We start from the raw sequence: 19218 nt of genomic DNA, 5'->3' as shown, positions 1-19218 counted from the left end.
TCAGTTTAATCAGCAGGTGCAGCTTTTTGCACTTCGCTTATAATAGTTGGGTTAATGGGTTGTTGACAAGTAATATTGATTATGTAAACGTAACACTTTTTTAATGTATGTATAAGGGAAATGTTATAGATAGATGTTGAGTCATCTCAAATATCTATCTATCTATCTATCTATCTATCTATCTATCTATCTATCTATCTATCTATCTATCTATCTATCTATCTTTCTATCTATCTATCTATCTATCTATCTATCTATCTATCTATCTATCTATCTATCTATCTATCTATCTCTGTCTGTCTGTCTGTCTGTCTGTCTGTCTGTCTGTCTGTATCGTTCTATCTCTGTCATTTCACACCCGGTCCTCATTCTATTATCTATATTACCAGTCATTTCTTATCTAAATGTCAAAGTACATTCAAACGGATGTTACATAATATTTCAACACCATCCGAATTGATATGTAGTTACTTTTTTCATCATTAAGTACACCATATTTATTGATACGTTAAATAACTATTATAGTCATATAGATGAAACAGTCCATCATAAGATGCTTTGACTGGCTTCACTGCTTTTCTCGTGCGGCTGATTGGACATCTGGAGGATATTATCGCTATTCAAATTAAATGCACGTCATTTCTTACAGATTCATAAAATCTCAGTCTTTGTTCTGGAGTTTTATTGTGCGCTGTTAGAGTGTCTAATCTGGTGGGCTTGTTGCTTCCTGTTTTGTATTATTGTGGTTGCAGCTAAAAATATCAGTAACGTTACGTGAGATGGAGAGACTTTAGTTTTTCTCTACCTCTTTTTTGTCGTTCTCATTGTAAATGCGTCAGGAAACCGCTTTAATTAGTAGAATTTAAATAAACTCTAGTTAGTTTAATGTGTCTAAAGTTAGCTAAGACTCCGTTAGCTAGCGGACTAGCACGCTACGCTAGCTGACCACCAAATACCTTTACACGATGTAAACATACATTCGGCATTTTTTTATTTTATTTTATTTTATTTTCTGGTTTTAATCTGTCGGAAAACCCCTCCAGGACCGACTCCGGAGAGCACAAAGCTTCTCAGGTGAGTTTGACAGACATTAGCTCGATGCTAACTCAAGTTCTAACAGGTTGCAGTTTAGTACATTCGCGTCTGTTTTCATTTACTTTATAGTTTGCTAACTTTATAAGTATTGTAGAGGAATTTGAAAACTAAACCGAATTATATATGACCCGTTTGCATTGTTAAATGTGGTTGAGTTGACGTGGAGGTTTTGCATAAGCTCCTATCCAGATTTGTGGAATTTATAATTTACACAAAGCTTTACACTATCGAGCATAGAGTTTTATGTGAGTTTTAAAGGATTGTTTAGGATTAAATGCACATTTAGCATATATTTCCATTGTTTTGCCAACCTTTGGTCCTGAATTTTCAAGTTATTCTCAAAAGAATTAGGCTAAAGGTAACTTATGTGTAGTTTTAAATTAAAGGTTTATATGGTCATTTTTATAAAAATAGGAAATCTGCCATTATAAGTGTAAATTTAGTCTTTATATTGAATATTAAGATAGGTGTATATAATGGCTATTGATGTGCACCATTATACAATTTTGAAGTGTATCATGGTGAGATCTGGGGTCATTTAGGTATGTAATATGCAGCAACAAAATGAGCATCTAATTTTAGCCATAAAATTAAAGATGCACAAGTGGTATGTTTACAGTATGCAATCACTATCATCATGAAATGGGCCATAATTTTGAGCTACATGTAATTGTTGATGCTGTCTCAGTCTAAACTCTCTAGTGTAAAATTCCCAGAACCTGTCTCCTACAGTCGGAGGAATGCTGTCACGTCTCGCCTCTTTGTTTCTATGTTTGTGTGTTCTGTTCTGTTCTGTCAGATTGTATGTGGGAGACTTTTTTCGCTCTCTTTGGCAACTACCAGCTGGATATCGGATGAGTCAAGGCAGATTTAGTTTTATTTTAAGCTGCTTACACGCACACAGTCGGTCTGCGCTGTCCACACTGCCAGGATTACGCTGAAGTCCAGTACCATTTGGTATTTAATATGGTGTGCATATTTACCATGGTTTTATGATTTCAAGAATGGTCGCTCTAGGTTTGGTTTAAGCGAAACGCATCCTAAACATTTGAGTTTGCTTCATAAAGCTCTCCCTCTTGCTGTTACTTTAAAATTCAATTTGTGATCTAATTGCATCTCGATCTTTTATATTTCAGGCTCTGTCTGGATATTTGCCGGAATATGCCGTTACGTGTCGGCCAGGCTGTGAGCTCGAACAGGCTCCCGTAAGGTAACGTTTCCCCCACAGCTGTGGATAGAGAAGGACATGGACAGCTCAGTGACCCTGTGGCAGTTCCTGCTGCAGCTCCTGTTGGACCCCAGCAATGACCACCTCATCTGCTGGACCAACGAGGATGGAGAGTTCAAACTGTGTCAGGCCGAGGAGGTGGCCAGATTATGGGGCGCCCGCAAGAACAAACCCAGCATGAACTACGACAAGCTCAGCCGGGCTCTGCGTTACTACTATGACAAGGTGCGTAATGTCCTTAAAAAAAAAAAAAGTTCAGTCATCATTTACTCGCCCTCGCATTGTTCTGAACCGAATGACTTTACATCTTCCATGGAACATAAAAGATGTTTTGCTGTTTGTCCAAGCTGTGATTGAGGTCTGTTGAGCTGGAAAAAATAATAAATAATAACAAAGGTAGTCAATAGAGCTTGTGCTCTAAATTCCAAGTGTTTTGAAGCCATACAGAAGCTTTGTGTGAGGAACAGACTGACATTTTTTTAGTCAGTATTCATAATATTCAATATTTGTCAGCATATGGATGCACTTTAGGCTTAGGCCTATATCGGGACTGTAATGGTTATTGGTCAATATTTGTGACTGACTGTTTCCCCTGCAGAACATAAAGTAAATGGGGAGAAGTTTTTGTTCTATCCTGATAATCTGAAGGATATCAGGATTATATTGGTTATTGGTTAACGGTAAATTGTTTATTATTATTTGCAGATATTATAATGGTACTTGTTTCTGCCTATTTTGAGATTTTAGGTTACCTTTGCCACCCTCTAGTGCTAATTTAGTTTTGTGATATGATATATTAGTTAATTGGGAATTTTTAAATAGTGGTTGATTTTTAAATTCATAGGTATTTATTAGGAATCATGTTCTGAAAATGTTAACACTAAAAATAATATTGCCTGATGAAGGTCGTGAGACCGAAACGTTGCTAATAAAATTGATACTCATTTGCAAGTATTTATAGTGTGTGGGAGTTCCTTGTTTTTTTCCTGTTTGGTCTTTTTTCCCATGTACCTTTCACCTGCAGGTGTGCAATGGTGATGCAATAAAGATAAAAAATAAATGTTTAGCACTAGATTACATCAAAGAATAAAAGTTCTTAAAATAGACATATAAACTCTATTATAGACAATTTCTAATTTTAAATTCCCAACTTTTTCATCAACTATTCGTTTAATATTAAAATATTCATATTACATACTTCATCATACATTTAAGAGTACCAATCTATGTACACGGAGACCGCTAAAATACGGTAGCTTCTCCTCCATCTTGCCGCCGACACTACAGGATCTATTGACGGATCGCATGCGCTCCACTGTCTTCACTCCTATTGGTTGTCTCTCCCAAAAGACGCTCTTCATTTGCATAAAGTTTTCCTGCATCCTGTCGCCAACGTTCACTGTTGCTCGCACTGCCTGATATGGCCAGCTCTCCTTTGAAATGAATGTGATCATGTTGCTTTGTGACACTGGCAGTGTGAACGCAGCTTAAATGCTGTTGTGGTCATATATTTAAATCAGTGTTTATTGTAATTGCTAGCTTTCAGCCCTCTCCTTGCCCCCACACTCTTCTTGTCCATCAGGTTATTTTGTTGTTGTAAACACACAATCAAGTCACTCTGAACTGAATCAAGGGTCACAGAGCCCTGTCAGGTTTATTCTTGAGCGGGAACTGTGTGTTTGAGGGTTTCGCGCTTTAGCTTTTTTAAGCCTCATCTTGGCACCACAGGGCAAGAGGAATCGTTTTCCGCATTCTTCCTGGTCTTTGAACACGGGTTTGTTTACTTAATTGCATGTTATTTTGCTAGAGCGAGTAGAAGAATGCAACTGATGGGTAAAAATGAACATATGAGGGACGTTTTGGTTGATTTGTTTGGGTTTATGCTTTTTACGTAGATATATTTTTAGATGTATGTTGGAGAAAGTCATTCATCGGCTAAAATAAACATGCATTTTCTCTAATCTTTCCTTGCAGAACATCATCAAAAAAGTAAACGGGCAGAAGTTTGTGTATCGTTTTGTGTCGTACCCTGATATCCTAAAGGGGGATGGGATGGCCAGAATGGAGGGTGCTGACGGGGGCTCTGCCGGACCTCTGCCCCTCTCTGACAAACTTGCAAACGTCTCCAGGGATAAAGACAGCAAAGACGCCCCAGACCGAGGTGCAGGCACACCGGGTCAGTCCAAAGCATCCAACCGGAATGACTATATCAACTCCGGCTTGTACACATCCTTCACTTTGACTTCTTTGCAGTCAGGAACACAACTTTTTAAATCCATGAAGATCGAGAACCCAGGAGAAAAGCTAATGGACAAAAAGGCAGGCCAGGAGTCGCCCCAGCCGTCCACCACAGTCATTAAATTCGGGACCATGGGACCACAGAACAGAAACACCACTCTGTCTGCTATAGGGAGGCCTGAACTTCTGGCACAAGCCGCCCAAGTTCCCCTGCGCACTCTGACAGTAAACGAGACCAAACAGAGCACAGTCTCGCATGTTGTGTGTGCGTTTGTGGAGAATCACACTTCGGAGAATGCCATGACGGGCTTCCCGCTCTCAAGAATCTCTCCGTCACTGCTCCCTCATTCCCAGTCGCCCTCTTCTTCTCCGATGACGGATTCCCAGGAGCTGGTGATTGACAGTGAAATTGAGTCCCTCTCCTCACAGCCTTCAGAGTTACAGTTGCAGGTACAACATGCTAAAATATTGTGTAGTTGTTCTGTCGCAACTTCACAAGATCAACACGGTGCGTGGAAGAAAAGCGAAAAAATGTTGGGACAATACCAGCAACAAATGTAAAATGGAGCTGAAAAGATATTACTCTTTATTTTGCCAACGTGTTTTGGTGCACAGACCTTCATTGGCCTAAATGAGCTTTTGTACACCTGTAATCTTTAAGCTCTGATGAAGGCCTGTGCGCCAAAACAGATTGGCAAAATAAAGAGAACATGTTGGAAATGAATATTGGAATGATGTTAGCGTACCGTCCTTCGGATGAGACGTTAAACCGAGGTCTTGACTCTCTGTGGTCATTAAAAATCCCAGGATGTCCTTCGAAAAAGAGTAGGGGTGTAACCCCGGCATCCTGGCCAAATTTGCCCCTTGGCCTCCTAATCATCCCCATATACTCATTGGCTTCATCACTGTCTCCTCTCCACCAGTAAGCTGGTGTGTGGTGGGCGTTCTGGCGCAATATGGCTGCCGTCGCATCATCCAGGTGATGCTGCACATTGGTGGTGGTTGAGGAGATTCCCCCTTCCATGTGAAGAGATTTGAGTGCCCAGAAAAGCGCTATATAAATGTAACTAATTCATTAATTAATGGTCAAAGGTTTGTGTATATCCATGATGAAAATTTTATTTTATTTATTTAAAACATATAATACATTTTATTTTATTTGGTTGCAGAACAATTCATTCAGATATATATAATGTTTTGTTTCTTTTCAAAATGTGTTAATTTGGTTGTATTTATTTTTCTACTATTTCATTTTCTATTTATATTTTTATCGTTTTTATTTATAACAATTCATTCAGGTATCCTTTCTTTAATAATGTCAATTTGATTACATTTCAGGCCTTGATTCACTTTGAATAACAATTTGAATATGTAATATTAAAAAATATATATATATATATAAATTATGATTATTTAATAGTTTGCTAAATAAAGATGAATATAATACAAATGTAAATATTTATATCAATAATTCATTATATGAGTGTCAACCATTATTTTATAAAAAAAATAATTATTAAAAGCGCTCTTTCTCTTTCGATCCATCAGGTCCAGCCCTACTTTTCCAAGGACACAGTAACAGCTTCTGAGATGCCCGACTCTTCACCCCGCAATCTCAGCGGAAAGTCAAAGAAACCCAAAGGCCTGGAGTTGATGCCCACGCTGGTGGTGACCAGCTCTGACCTCAGCCCTTTCAATCTGTCCAGCCCGTCCCTCCCCACGGCCTCTCTCACCCCAGCCTTCCTGCAGGTCAGTCTCCTCCTGACCTCCCCATCACACGAGTACAATGCTATTTTCTGCTGTCATTGGTTTGTTAGAATCATTAGACCATCAGCAGTTTTCGTGTTGGGTCGCGATTTCCATCCAACTCACTAGAGGCGCATCCTCTTGTGCAGTTATTTACTGTTGCTGTCTTATTTGACTTTGCTCATTGTATCTTTCCAACCACTTTGCATCTTGTTCTGGCCAAGAATTGCCCAATTAGATAGAAAACAGCTGTTTGACCAAAATATAAAACATAACAACCAACAGCAGTTTGCTTTTTTTGTGTCATTTAGTCTTAAAGTGCCCCAATTATGCTATTTTTAAGGTTCCTAATTTAGTTTTGGAGGTCTCCTACAAAATTTTTGCATGCATCCAAGGTCGAAAAACACTTTAATTGTCTCATAATATACATTTCACGTCATCACCTTATTTCACAAAGAGTCTGTAAACAATTTATTTGAAGGTTCACTCTATACCTCTCCTTTCTGAAAGCCTACTCTGCTCTGATTGGTCATTTCCCGACTGTTGTGATTGGTCTGCTGCTTAAAGCTTGTGTCTGAAACAAAACTCCTATTACCATATCTGAATTTCAGCTCCGGAGGCTTCCTCAGCGTTTGGTACACAGTGATACGAACCGATGCCGTCCGTTTTTCTGTATTGATGCCAGTCCTCATCTTTTTGAAATGCATGCAAATACTCTTCCAGTCTCAGCTACAACTACAGTGTTTGACGGCTGGGCAAAGTAGACGTTGTTTGCGTGCAGCCAATGAAGACCATAGGCTGGCATTATGCAAATTTGTAACAGGAAATGAGACTGGAATTACTGAGGACTCGTTTCGGCAGTTCAGAATCGATTCTTTCATTTAGGAGACAATAACTTTATTTGTCATGCACTACTGATCTTTTAAAACTTTGCAGACCTTTTAGATTCACAGCTATATTACATATTTGAAAAGCATAATAGGGACACTTTAAATTAGCGCCATGATAATAGTTTGCCATGCAACAAAGTGGTAGCTTATTTAAATAATTTGTAAAAGTCCCCATGTCATGTTATACTGACAATTTGGAATAAATTAGAGCATAACATGCAGATCTTGTGGTCAGAACATCCTTCTATCTAAAAACACCAATTTTGCACACAAAACTTAGCAAGCAAAGCAGTTTTTTTATGTGCATTACATGTACATATTTTCATTTATAATTTTTATGTTCCAAAAAATATGCATACAAATATTTGAATGCAATTTATATTTATATAAATATTTTATGCCATATTTGCAATTTGGAAGTTAAAAAGCTTGTGAACCACCTGTTAAATATGCTTGCAAATGCTACCAGGCTTATACACAAATACTAAAAATGACCACTGATGATAAAATTGATCACTGTCTCTGAGTGTGGTTTAAAAGAAGTTGGCCTGTTACAAGCAACATATTTTTCTGAAAATGTGTGCTTATCCTGCACAGGAATATGGTGAGGTCACATTGAAATCCTTTTGGTTATGTGGTTGCATTGATATCATTTTGAGGCACTAGAGGGCAATAGTGCACCATTGTAAGCAACAAGACTCAGTCGTGCTGATGAGCTTCGCAGACACTCATTGGCTGTTACATGATCGTGATCATATGGTGAGGTTTAGCTGGATGCTACTTTGATGGATCACCTCGTTAAGACTGCACAATCTTTGCATTTACGAGCACTCATACAGCCAGCCCCAGAGGATCACCCCCTGCTGTATCTTCAGTGAGATGAAAGATGGAATATACTATAATTCAAATCTATTATTTATGGTTTTTCAGGAAATACAGCACCCTTGCCCTGTGATTAATTCTTATTGCCTCTTAAAGTCTCATTAAGCCACTTTTAATTAAACATTTTTATTGCAGGGTTATGCCTCTTGCAAATGCTTTGTGCTATGATGCTCACGAGTATATGGGAAAGGCACGCTTAATGGAAAGAGAGTTACTTCTGTAAAAGTTCACATTTTTTGGTTGCAGACACCCCTGCTGCTCACCCCCAGTCCACTTCTGTCGAATATCCATTTCTGGAGCACGCTAAGCCCGGTGGCACCCCTCAGTCCCGCCCGGAGACAGGGCCCGCATACCCTCTTCCAGGTGAGTCACTTAACAGCCGTATAGCCAGTCTAGTTCCTGGATGTACTTTTATTTGGGCTTCGAAATCTAAGGTACCATTCACTCCCATTATAAAGCTGGGAAGAGCTAGGATTTATTTTGTATTTTTTAAATAACTCCGATTGTGTTTGGCTGAAAGAAGAAACTCATATACACCTAGGATGCCTTGAGGGTGAGTACATTAGTTAGTTAGTTTATTTATTTGCCGGACTCATGTCCAAAAACCCCGCAAGACAGGACAGATAAAAACAAAAAAAACAACAACAAGCAAACAAACAGCAAAAAAAAGAAGAAAGCAAATACAAAATTATAGGATAATTTTCATTTTTGGGTGAACTAACCCTTTAAGTTTGTCACATTTCATTTTTGGATTCAAACCACGTCATCTGTGAATGCCACAGCTGTTCCTTTTTGCCCAAAAGGGTTTTGCATACCAGCCTGCATTTCCACTGATTTGAGAGCTGAATAGTGAAGTCTCATAGCTTACTCACAAATAAACAAGTTTTGAGAACATATTTTAACATTCAAAGTCACAAGCTATCTTTGATGTGAACACTAAGCCGTTACTTAAATATATAATGAGTACAATTATACAAATATAATATTTGTACATTTATTTTATTTCAGACAAACAGGGAAAATGAAGTGGTTGGATTATCTTTGTAGCAAGATGAAAATCATATGCAAACCCGATATTGTGCTTGAAAACAGCTTTGTTGATTACAATGGGAGTAATGTCTTTGTGCTTTGAGGTTTTTTGTCAGTTTAGAAAGACTGAAGTGTGTAGGATTCCCACGGTCCTGGAAAATCTGGAATTATCAGGAAAGTTCAATAAGTAGTCAAGTATTTATTTTTATTGCCAAAAAATACTTTTGATTATTTATTTTTACAATTAGTTTATTTCAATATTTTCATAGGTATTTTAATATAATTATCATTTGTGTCTTAATTATTGGTTATTAATTATTATGAATTTATGATTTGGTTTACAACAGCTTTCTTATCAACCTAATCAAAGCATCCACTCCAAAAACTTGGTGTAAAGTGTGAAAACTGCTGTTATTTTAATATTTTGAATGTAGCTTTTATTTTACATTTACTTTTTGTTTTAATTTTAGCTTAAGTCTGAGTAATTTTGTTATGTGCTGCTGTCATTTTTTTGGGGTTAGTTTATTTGATATATTTCTATTTTTGAATTTATTTTATTTATTTTTATTTCAATTTTATTAATGTAGTACTTCAACTTAATTTTATTTTTAGTATTAGTTAACGATAATAACACTGGTGAAAACACCAGAGACTTTGAGATTGTTCTCAATGATGTAACAATATTCCAGAAAGGATGCGTTAATTTTTTTTTCATTCTGTTTCTCTTCTTTTTATCAGTTTCCTTCTGCCCTGAGTTCCACGCAGTTCTCTGTTCCCGTATATAATTTAGACGGCACCAACACTCCCGGCCCGCTCTCACCCGACCCACAGAAGACATAAGAGGGGGACGAAACCTTTGCCTCGTGTTCTTGATTGATAAATGCGGATTAACCGCATTCTGTTCCCCTGAACTGGTCCTCTTCAGGTAACAAAGATTTATGACCATCGTTTAAGCGTCCGTTTGACTCTTGAACCTTTGTGATGTCACAAAAACTTTTCCTTGGGATGTATATCAAGCCATCATATAGTGTCTGCAGGACACTGTAAATCTTTAATTCCTGTTTTTTAATGCACTGGTCTTCAGGGATTGGCTCTAGTGTGACTAAAGCTGATAGCTGTTGATCTCCACAGCTGCCAAAATGCACATCATGCGTGTGCTTTCCCATTGTTTATTTGGGATCCTGAATTTCCTTGTGATGAAGAGATTCTCACATCATTTGTTTGTACAGCCAGATCTCTGTTCTGCGTCGGATAAAGAGGGATCGGTTTTGTACATAATCCAGCAAGTTCACTTCGTCTCAACTCATGTTTGCCTTTTGTTTGAGAAGTCCTCAAACAAACCTGCCTTGCCAAGCCAAACCGCCCCTTCGCCTTGTGATTTTGATAATGGTGACCTCTGTATTACCTTGTATCTTTCCTCATGCTGCACTTACTGCCATGTATTAAAAGTGTTTCGTCATAATAACCACATGAATGGCACTTAGATCAAAACAAGCTGCACTTACTAGGGCTTTTGCACCTACTCATGTTTACTAGCCATCCAGAAAAGTAGTGAACTTGTCGGCGGGTCAATAATTACCTCACGTAAATGACTCGCGACACAACTTAGAAATGAAAATGGTAGAGAAATGGAATTTCTTTCTGCTTCTGAGTGACTCTTGATTCATTTCAAGGTTATACACACATTGTGGTTTGTAAGTGAACGTTATAAAGAAACTCAGATCTCAATCTCAGATGTCCACGGAACCAGCACTGTTTGTGAACGCTTTTCGACACAGGTTCATTTCTGCATAAAACTTTGGGATGCAGTTTATGGACAGACCATTTTCCCTCAATTATGTCTGCATCTACAGTCCAGTGCGTCACCTAGTAAAGCTAACCGACTAGCTGGTGCAAATAGTGACTTTTTATTGTGCATTGTAGACAATGTATCAAATTTCTTTAGGATGGTTCACCAATTTTTTTTATTAATGTTGTTCCAAACCTGTAAATCCGTCTTTCTTCCGTGGAACGCAATGTTTTTTAAAAATATTTCAGCTTTTTTGTCCATGAAATAACATTACTTTCATTGAATGGAGACACCAAAATATCTTCATTTGTGTTCCACGGAAAACAGAAAGTCACACAGATTTGGAACAACATTATTTGAGGCGGTCAGGATGTCATATTCTTGAAGCAACCCTCAACATTAGAACATCTTAAAACATTAAATCTAACTGGTGCTTTGACCATGATGCACATTTTTGAGAGGGCATTTAGGAGGCCAAATTGTCGTCACCCTTGTTGCAATGCTTGATGGCGACTGCGTAATGAAGCGTGCTTCCAAACGCCCCAATGCCATCACCGTAACACACCAGATACGCCACTGCGCCAACGCTTATCATACAAATCTTTTCATAGAAACCATTTTCCCGTTCTGAAAGACTGAAAGCCATTAGGAATGATTTCAGTTGAGTGGGAAAATCCAAGGACTTGCTTTACTCCAGTAGACTGGTGATTCACCATTAAGCTAATGGAGCGTACACAGCGTAAAATGGAATGGAACGGCACCGGCTCAATGCTTAAAGCCTCATCCCACCATTAGGATGGTTGGATTGGTGGAGATCGGTTGGATGTGTACCGTAACTGGACGGCTGTCTGTAGAGCTCAGGCCAAATGCTCAAAACCATTCCTGCATTTGTCAGCTTTCCCAGTGTTGTGCAAGATTCAATCCCCCCGCAGAATACAATCTACCTGGGACAACAAGCCCAAGCTGTTTGTAATGCCCAGCCAGAAGTGTCTGTCCTTTTGTAGCTGGTTAACACAATCCAGTTGTCCACCCCTGCTGGTAGGATATACCACATATCTTTTTCCATTGATGCTCATTCAAAAGTTGCTGTTTTTAGAAGGCAATGCATACATTTAATATATAACATTGCACTATAGTAAATGTTTAGTGACATTTTGGGGGGGCTTCAGGCTTTTATAATTATTTATTTTCATGGTTAACACAACTTAAAGTAATGTTGTGTTTCTGATCATACTCAAAACAAGTTCTTGAATCATGTTAGGGTCCATGGGGGATCGAATCTTGCACAACACCGGCAAAGATGCTAAACGACTGATTCTACAAGCCCTTCTTTGAAGTCCTTATTTGATGTGTGAGTGTGAGTATTTGGCAGTCTTGCGTCTCCACTTATAAACCAATATAGAAAATGAATGGCCATATGTTGCACAACATAAAACCCTACCTCTAAACAAACTCAAGCCATGATTTATTACTGACATGCGTTAAATACAAAACTGGAACAAGGCTAAAATGCTGACACCCGATTTGCAGAAACTGAGCTCGGTTAGTCCCTCCCTGTAGGACCACTGAAAGTGCAATGATTAAAATAGAAAGGGAAATGATCGAAAGTGTATGTATAGGAACTGTTCAGCATCTCAAATTCAGCTCTCAGGTATGATTACCCAGAGTCCTTATCCTTACCCACAGACCCAACATGTTGAAGAAATGGCTCGTTCACACCCATGCTAACTAACATGGTGCCTTCTAGTCTTATTTGTTGGCAGTAAACCGAAAATAGGCAACAGGTTTGGTCATTGTTTCTATTCTGAATGGCTTTTTTTGTCATTTGCTGCTGAAAAGAGCTACAAACTAAAAGTATAGCTATTTGAAGGATTGTTCTGGTTTCAATACAACTATTGACAGCATTTGTGAGTAAACAGGACTTTTATTGTATTGTATTTCTGTTAAGGTTTTTTTGTTTTGTTAAAAGGATAGTTCACCTAAAAATGTGAATTTTTCATCATTAACTCACCATCATGGGTTTTAGTTTCCTGTATGAGTTTCTTCTTTCTTCTGTTGAACACAAAAGAAGATATTTTGAAGAATGTTGGTAACCAAATAACTGCTGGTCCCCATTGACTTCCATAGTAAAGCAATAAGCCCCTTAGCTGTTCTAAATTTCACTGTAAAACACGGCTTCAAGGGGCTTATTGCTTTTATAAAACGGTTACTCCTTAAAAAGATTAATTTTAATATTTATTTTATTAAAAAAATAAACACCAGCAACAAAAAAATATAAGGTTATAACACATTTATTCCTCCGCCAAGAAATGTAGTTCCAAAGAGGTTGCCAAGCAACACATACAGCAACAAAGAATCACAAACGGGTGTGTGTTTGTTGAGTAATTTACAACGGCTTCGAACGCGGCTCAACCAATCAGAATCAAGGACCGGAACTATCCGTTTTATAATGTTAGTTTTTCCATATTGGGGACGAGCAATTGTTTGGTTACCAACATTCTACAAAATATCTTCATTTATGTTCAACAAAAGAAAGAAACTCATAAATATTTTAGAACAACTTTAGGGTGAGTAAGTTAAATGACAAGAAATTTTATTTTTGGATAAACTATCCCTTTAACACAAATCTTAAGCTGTATTTAACCCAGAACATGTAATAACTGTAATATATATCATCAGAATAGATTATAAAAGCCAGAATCTGTATTCAGATCCAGTAGAAAACTGATCATATGAAACATTTACTCATACTTTCTAGTACTATCAGTTCATATTTTCAGTCTGTATGCATAAATCAAGAATAGGAACATTTTGTTTTATTTCATTTATTAGCTGCCATTGTAGTGCAAGTGTGCAAACATCTAACATTTTATTTTGTTCGTTTTTTTAAACCGTTGTTTCAAACCTGCATGATAAAAATGAGATGTTTTGCAGAATGTCTTTTCCATACACAAACATCAGTTAATTAATATGTAAAATGTATGATTTGTGCTTTATATTTTTTTCTGATGCAGTTTTCTGTGATGAAGAGACCGAAATTTGAACAAACTACTTTTCAAATGACACTATAATTAAATTGTGGTATTTTTTTTTGGACCTCGAAAGTATCAATCATCCACTTTCTTAGTATGGAAAAAGAGCAGCGTGGACGTTCTGCAAAACTTCTCTTTTTGTGTTCCACGGAAGAAAGAAATTCATATTTGTTTGTTTTTAGGTGTGTTTTTAACTGTTCCTTTGAAAGAGTTCATTGTACATAGAGTAACACGTGATGGGGTGTCAGTATCATCGTGCTGTCGTTGTGTAGTGTGTTCACTTTGACCTGTAGCATCTTCATTTGCATTCCTGCAGCATTCAGACCGAGTTTGATTGCTCTTGCCTGTATCGTGAGCACTGCACATGCAATTGCCTTCTCATCGAGGGGATCTTGAGTTGCTTAATGCCTTTTACATTTTGAATAATGGATTTTGTGCAGTGTGCAATGACTTTTTTTATCCCGTTTCCATTATTTTAGTTAAATGCTCTCTTACCCACGTAGTAGATTGATTTTTTTTTTTTTTTTTTTTGTGTGAGGAAAAAGCAGCTTAGTTTGACTGCACATTTTACTTCTTCATTAAATAGTCATTTGTTTTGTTTCTATGAAAATTCACATTTTTCTCTGTAGGATAAAATGGGTTTATGTGCGTTTAGCTTTTAAACAATGATGTCTTATGTTTTTTTTCCCTTCTCTGTTTGCTTGAGTTTTGTTTTTCCCCTGAGCACATTTAACTATTGTAGCCATACTGAACATCTGTTGTATTTTAATCGGAGTCTAAAGCACTTAAACATTTTTTCCTCTTACTGGCACTTTGTGTTTTTTAGAATCTGTTGTAAAACTAATCTCATCTTATTAGTGACTCCACCACCCCCAAACACTCACATTTTAGTTTTGGATCCACATTTGGAAACTAGCCTATGCATTTGTTGTGGCAAAAACAATTACTAAACTCAGCATTCCCAGGCAAAGAGACGTCAAGATCCAAATTGTATTTAAAAAGAAAAGTAATTTATTCATGCGAGAAAATGGTTGCCTGACCCCAGCCCTGCAGCCAGGCTGCAAGGCCAGAGTCAGAGACAGACAGATACTGCGACTTTCTCCTCAAGAGAGCTTGGCCTGCTACTTTATAATGCAAGGGGAAACCATCACCCCCACCGTTTATACAAGCAAGAACAGCTTCCCCCAGCATGGGAACTTAAAACACAGATCATTCTCGGGCTCACACCCATACAGCTGTATCAGCGTTACAACATAAAGCTCAAAATACAGAACACATGGCATTCATATATTATCATTGAGAAAACAAAATAAACAAAGAAAAGATTAAAATTGCCACTACAATTTCTCCCTGTTTTTCATTCTCTGAAAACCCAAATAAATGCAACAATTTTAAGTCATTTCATCATATTTATACCTCTCATTTAAATCTTCCTGTTATCCCTTCCGTGACCATGTGACTAAAACCCAAATTTTTTGACATTCAAAACTGACCAATCAGATAATTACAACTTCCCTCATTGTACCAAATGTCGGACAATTTCATACCCCCAAAATACACACATCTTAGGCCTACAGGCCTTGATAACTATCAGCACCTCGGTGCCTTTACAGACTCCAAATGGTCATTATGGAAATAGGTTGTCAAAAACAGCAAAGCAGATGTCTTTGTTCATTTCAAATATCTTGGATTATTTTCAATCCTACAATTCCCCATTGGTCCCGTTGGCCACACACGTGAAGTCCAAAGGTGACACAGTCCATCTTCAGACTTTTCGTCCAAGCTTGTAGCAAAACAGTTTGTCAGTTGTTCAGTCTTTTGTTCACCATCCAGCCCTGCAGGATTAGGCTCTATCAAATTGGGTTGCACCGTTATGCAAATCATCCATCGAATACCTGCACAAGAACAGTCACTGAATCTTGGAGCAAACGCCGGTTCCTCTTTCCGAGGAGGACACAGAATGTGAACTTGCAGGGTTGCAGGGATCCTGTGATTCTAAAAGAACATCTAGCACAACGACACAAAAGCAGACACATCTCATTTGTCATTGGTCAGAGGATTGATATGGTCAGATTGAAATTAGTCTCTGGCAAAAGGCCCTTAAATTGATGTACTTAAAAAATATATATATATGGTCAAGAAATGATAAAAGAAAGATCTACAAGTTCTTACACTGTTTCAGGAAACACTCAAATAAATTTCATTACAACAAAACAACAACTGCTAGTTTAAAACATCATTTCATGAATAGTATCAGCAAAATATTCAGTGTACTCAAACACAGAGATTCAATTCATGTCCAAAAATATTGTTGCAAGTCAAATGGACAAAATACAAATAAACAAAAATCAAATAAGTTTCAGAAAAGTTTCAAAATCATTAATGAGAATACAAATAGTTGTACTTCAGTTAAAATGAGAAATACTGACATACATTTTAAAAGAACTTGGTGAGACAAATGATTACTTAAGTGATAAAGTAAATCCAAAGAAAAACAAAACAAACAATTTTTCGTATAATTGATCACTTGAACCTTGTTGAAGTATCAAGCAATTAAATATTAACTGAAGCAGGGCTAAATGGGCAAGCACTGTCACCGCATTCCCGATAAATCAGACCCGCTTTCACTCCAGTATAAACAAGAAATTGTATAGATTTGTCATAGTATGAAAACCATATCAATTCAACACCCCTGGTTGATTTGAATAAACATACAAAATAATAAAAATTATAACAAAACCCCTTATTTCAAATCCTGTCCTTGTACGTACCCTTTTTACATTTCATCGTCTTTAGAAAGAAAAACAAAAGAAAATCAAAAACAGAACAAAACAAAACAAAGAAAAACAAAAACATATCTTAACTCAATTAATACATTTCACTGTAACTTCCGCTACTCGAATCGTCTGTATAATTTTGTTCATCCTTCTAACCAATGTAGTTTTTCAAAATTTACTCTAATATTTCCATTATGGACCGTCTTTTTGCTTATTACACATCAATTAATAGATTTTCTACATTTTCACCAATCAAATCAATATCTAGTTTGAATCAATCAAATAAAATCATCAACATCATCACAAAACAGATTCTTCTGCTAAACCATTAGTTGGTCAAATCGTCTTTCTCCCTCGTACGTAATGGAGGCTGTTTGCTAGCACAAGCCTTTTATCCCTCACTTTATTCTTCGCGTTGTCATGTGTTTGTTCGTTTAGTCTAAGGTGAGAAGTTTGGACTCAGGTCTCACACTCTCCAATCATTTTCTGATTCTTACAAGATTTTCCCTTAGATCATGACCGTACCCCCACTGGAATAAAACATTTACTAATGGTCCTTCTGACCCCCCTGACCCCCCTGGGTTTTGAAAGGCTCTTATCTGATCATTTGTTTGTGTGTGTGTGTGTGTGTTTCTTTGCTCATGCCATGTGCCCAAAAGTCTGCATTCTCTGTAAAGGAAAAAACAAATGTTAAGGTTATTGTCACATGTGTTCTGTGTGTCCGCTGTGCTGCTGTATCTGCCCTAGGCGTTTTCCTGTTGAAACATTTCTTGTTATTAGCACACTTTACAGACTTTTGTTAGGGAGAAGAATGGCTTCTTGCAGGGCTTTACTCAATTAAACCATTCTGAGATTTACTCAATCTCAACATCCATTGCTCCACCTGTGCAATGGCTTTGGGAACACAGATGGCTTTGGGAAATCCCAAACCATCACAAACTATATTCCCCATTTTTGATGCACCATCTTAACTTGTGCATCAAATTAACATAATTGGGTTTTGATTCACTAAACTAAACACTGTCCTCCAGACATCTTTCTCTGTCTCTTAACCAAAATGTTATATTCTTCACTCTAAGCCACAATCTCATCTTCTTATCAAATTATTTGAAATGCAAATGCACTCTTTGCGTATCCTGCTTTTCAGGACTGCTCTCAATAGTTTGTCTCTCAACTCAATCTCAATTCTCAGTCATCTGCAAAACTGAATACAATTGTCACTCTATTTGCCCTCCTCCGTGGGCTTCACTGTCCCTTGCATCTGTAAGATCAAAGGTATTTATTTATGGTCAAATGGCCCCTCTGGCCTCCCTGCCTGACAGGTTTCCCGTGTTTCAACAAATGTTAATTGTTTCACAAACATTCATACATACCCTGAAAATGCAAATGGCCCTTAATCATCTACAAACATTTTCAAATCTATAACCTATTTTATTTCAATCTATGATGGACCAAAGATATCCAAAATTGATCTAGAAATTCATTCAAATCTACTGTATATCATAAATGACCAAATCGATTCAGAATTATCAACTTCTCTCAAATTTAACGACACATCTATGCACACTATTCAGACATAATGTTTTCCACTGCCTAATACCTAAACTCACACTTATCAAGACATAAAACTGCAGTCATCATCAAACACACACATCTGACTATTAACCGTTCATATTTCGTATTCATATCTTTTCTCTAAAAAAATTTACATTTTAAATCAGATTTTAAAACTTAAATTTTCTGTAGCTTTTACCTAATTTTACATGGCCTCTTAACCTTTTTCAAAACATGTCTATTAATTTGTTTTTTACAAAAGTCAGCTGTGTGGTTTTAATTCGTTATCATTAATTTGTTTTAGCTTTTCTTTTGCTGGCCGAATACAGAAAGACAAAATATAAATCCTTCCTCAAGCAGTCTCTCGTAACCCGCATGACTGCTGCTTTCTCTAAACACATGCTCTTTTCAACAGCCTTCTAAGACTGTAATTTAGACAAAATGTAACAATGAATTCATTACAATAACTTATTTAATGTATAGTTCCTTCGTTACTCAGACTTTTCCTTGAATCTACAAAATATGTCTCCATTTTTAGCCACCATCATGTACTAATGGCCATTTGTCATGTCCAATGGCCTTCATTAGTCTAAATTCCTTGCCCTTAAGGCAACTAAAATCAGACAAAGAAGTCACTGGTTCTAAAATAAACAAATCAAAACAGTGTTATTTTAAAGACTTCTTTAAAGTCATTCAGTTTTACTTCTAAAACATTTACAAATTGTCCTCTAAATTTATAAGATCCTGTAACATTGTTTCTTTTAACATCTCTGTGTCTATGGTTTTTTCAACTGAAACACTGTGCTTTACCATAAACAGCTCATAACATTTACAACACATGCTCAGATAACAGCTTTTAGCTGACATTTGAATAAGAAGAGAGACTTTTGAGCCATTCAGGACTAATATTTTGCACTTTCATGAACTAACTTCAGACTTTATCTATCATATTTTAACA

At 37.1% G+C, this 19218-nt stretch overlaps 1 protein-coding gene across 3 annotated transcripts; it reads left to right on the top strand.

Moving 5' to 3' along the window:
* The first annotated feature begins 524 nt into the window (after nt 1–524).
* elk4 (ETS transcription factor ELK4) lies at nt 525–14852 on the top strand. Of its 3 annotated transcripts, XR_013795860.1 has the most exons (7): nt 525–1074; nt 2232–2548; nt 4298–5011; nt 6110–6310; nt 8326–8442; nt 9847–10033; nt 13912–14852. XR_013795860.1 is itself a non-coding variant. In XM_079597124.1 (6 exons), exons 2-6 carry the CDS (start codon nt 2342–2344, stop codon nt 9946–9948), a joined length of 1341 nt encoding a protein of 446 aa, XP_079453250.1. In that variant the 5' UTR covers nt 525–1074; nt 2232–2341; the 3' UTR covers nt 9949–10575. The 3 variants fall into 3 exon arrangements, 2 of the variants coding, with proteins under 2 accessions (XP_079453250.1, XP_079453251.1); XM_079597124.1 differs by lacking the exon at nt 13912–14852 and having other exon boundaries at nt 9847–10575; XM_079597125.1 differs by lacking the exons at nt 8326–8442; nt 9847–10033; nt 13912–14852 and having other exon boundaries at nt 711–1074; nt 4298–4499; nt 6110–6289.
* Nucleotides 14853–19218: the final 4366 nt, after the last annotated feature.

The sequence above is a fragment of the Phoxinus phoxinus genome (genome assembly GCF_949152265.1).
Source record: "Phoxinus phoxinus genome assembly, chromosome: 22".
Lineage (NCBI taxonomy): Eukaryota > Metazoa > Chordata > Actinopteri > Cypriniformes > Leuciscidae > Phoxinus > Phoxinus phoxinus.
Note: the sequence above shows the minus strand (reverse complement) of the source record. Positions and strands in the feature narration are given on the sequence as shown.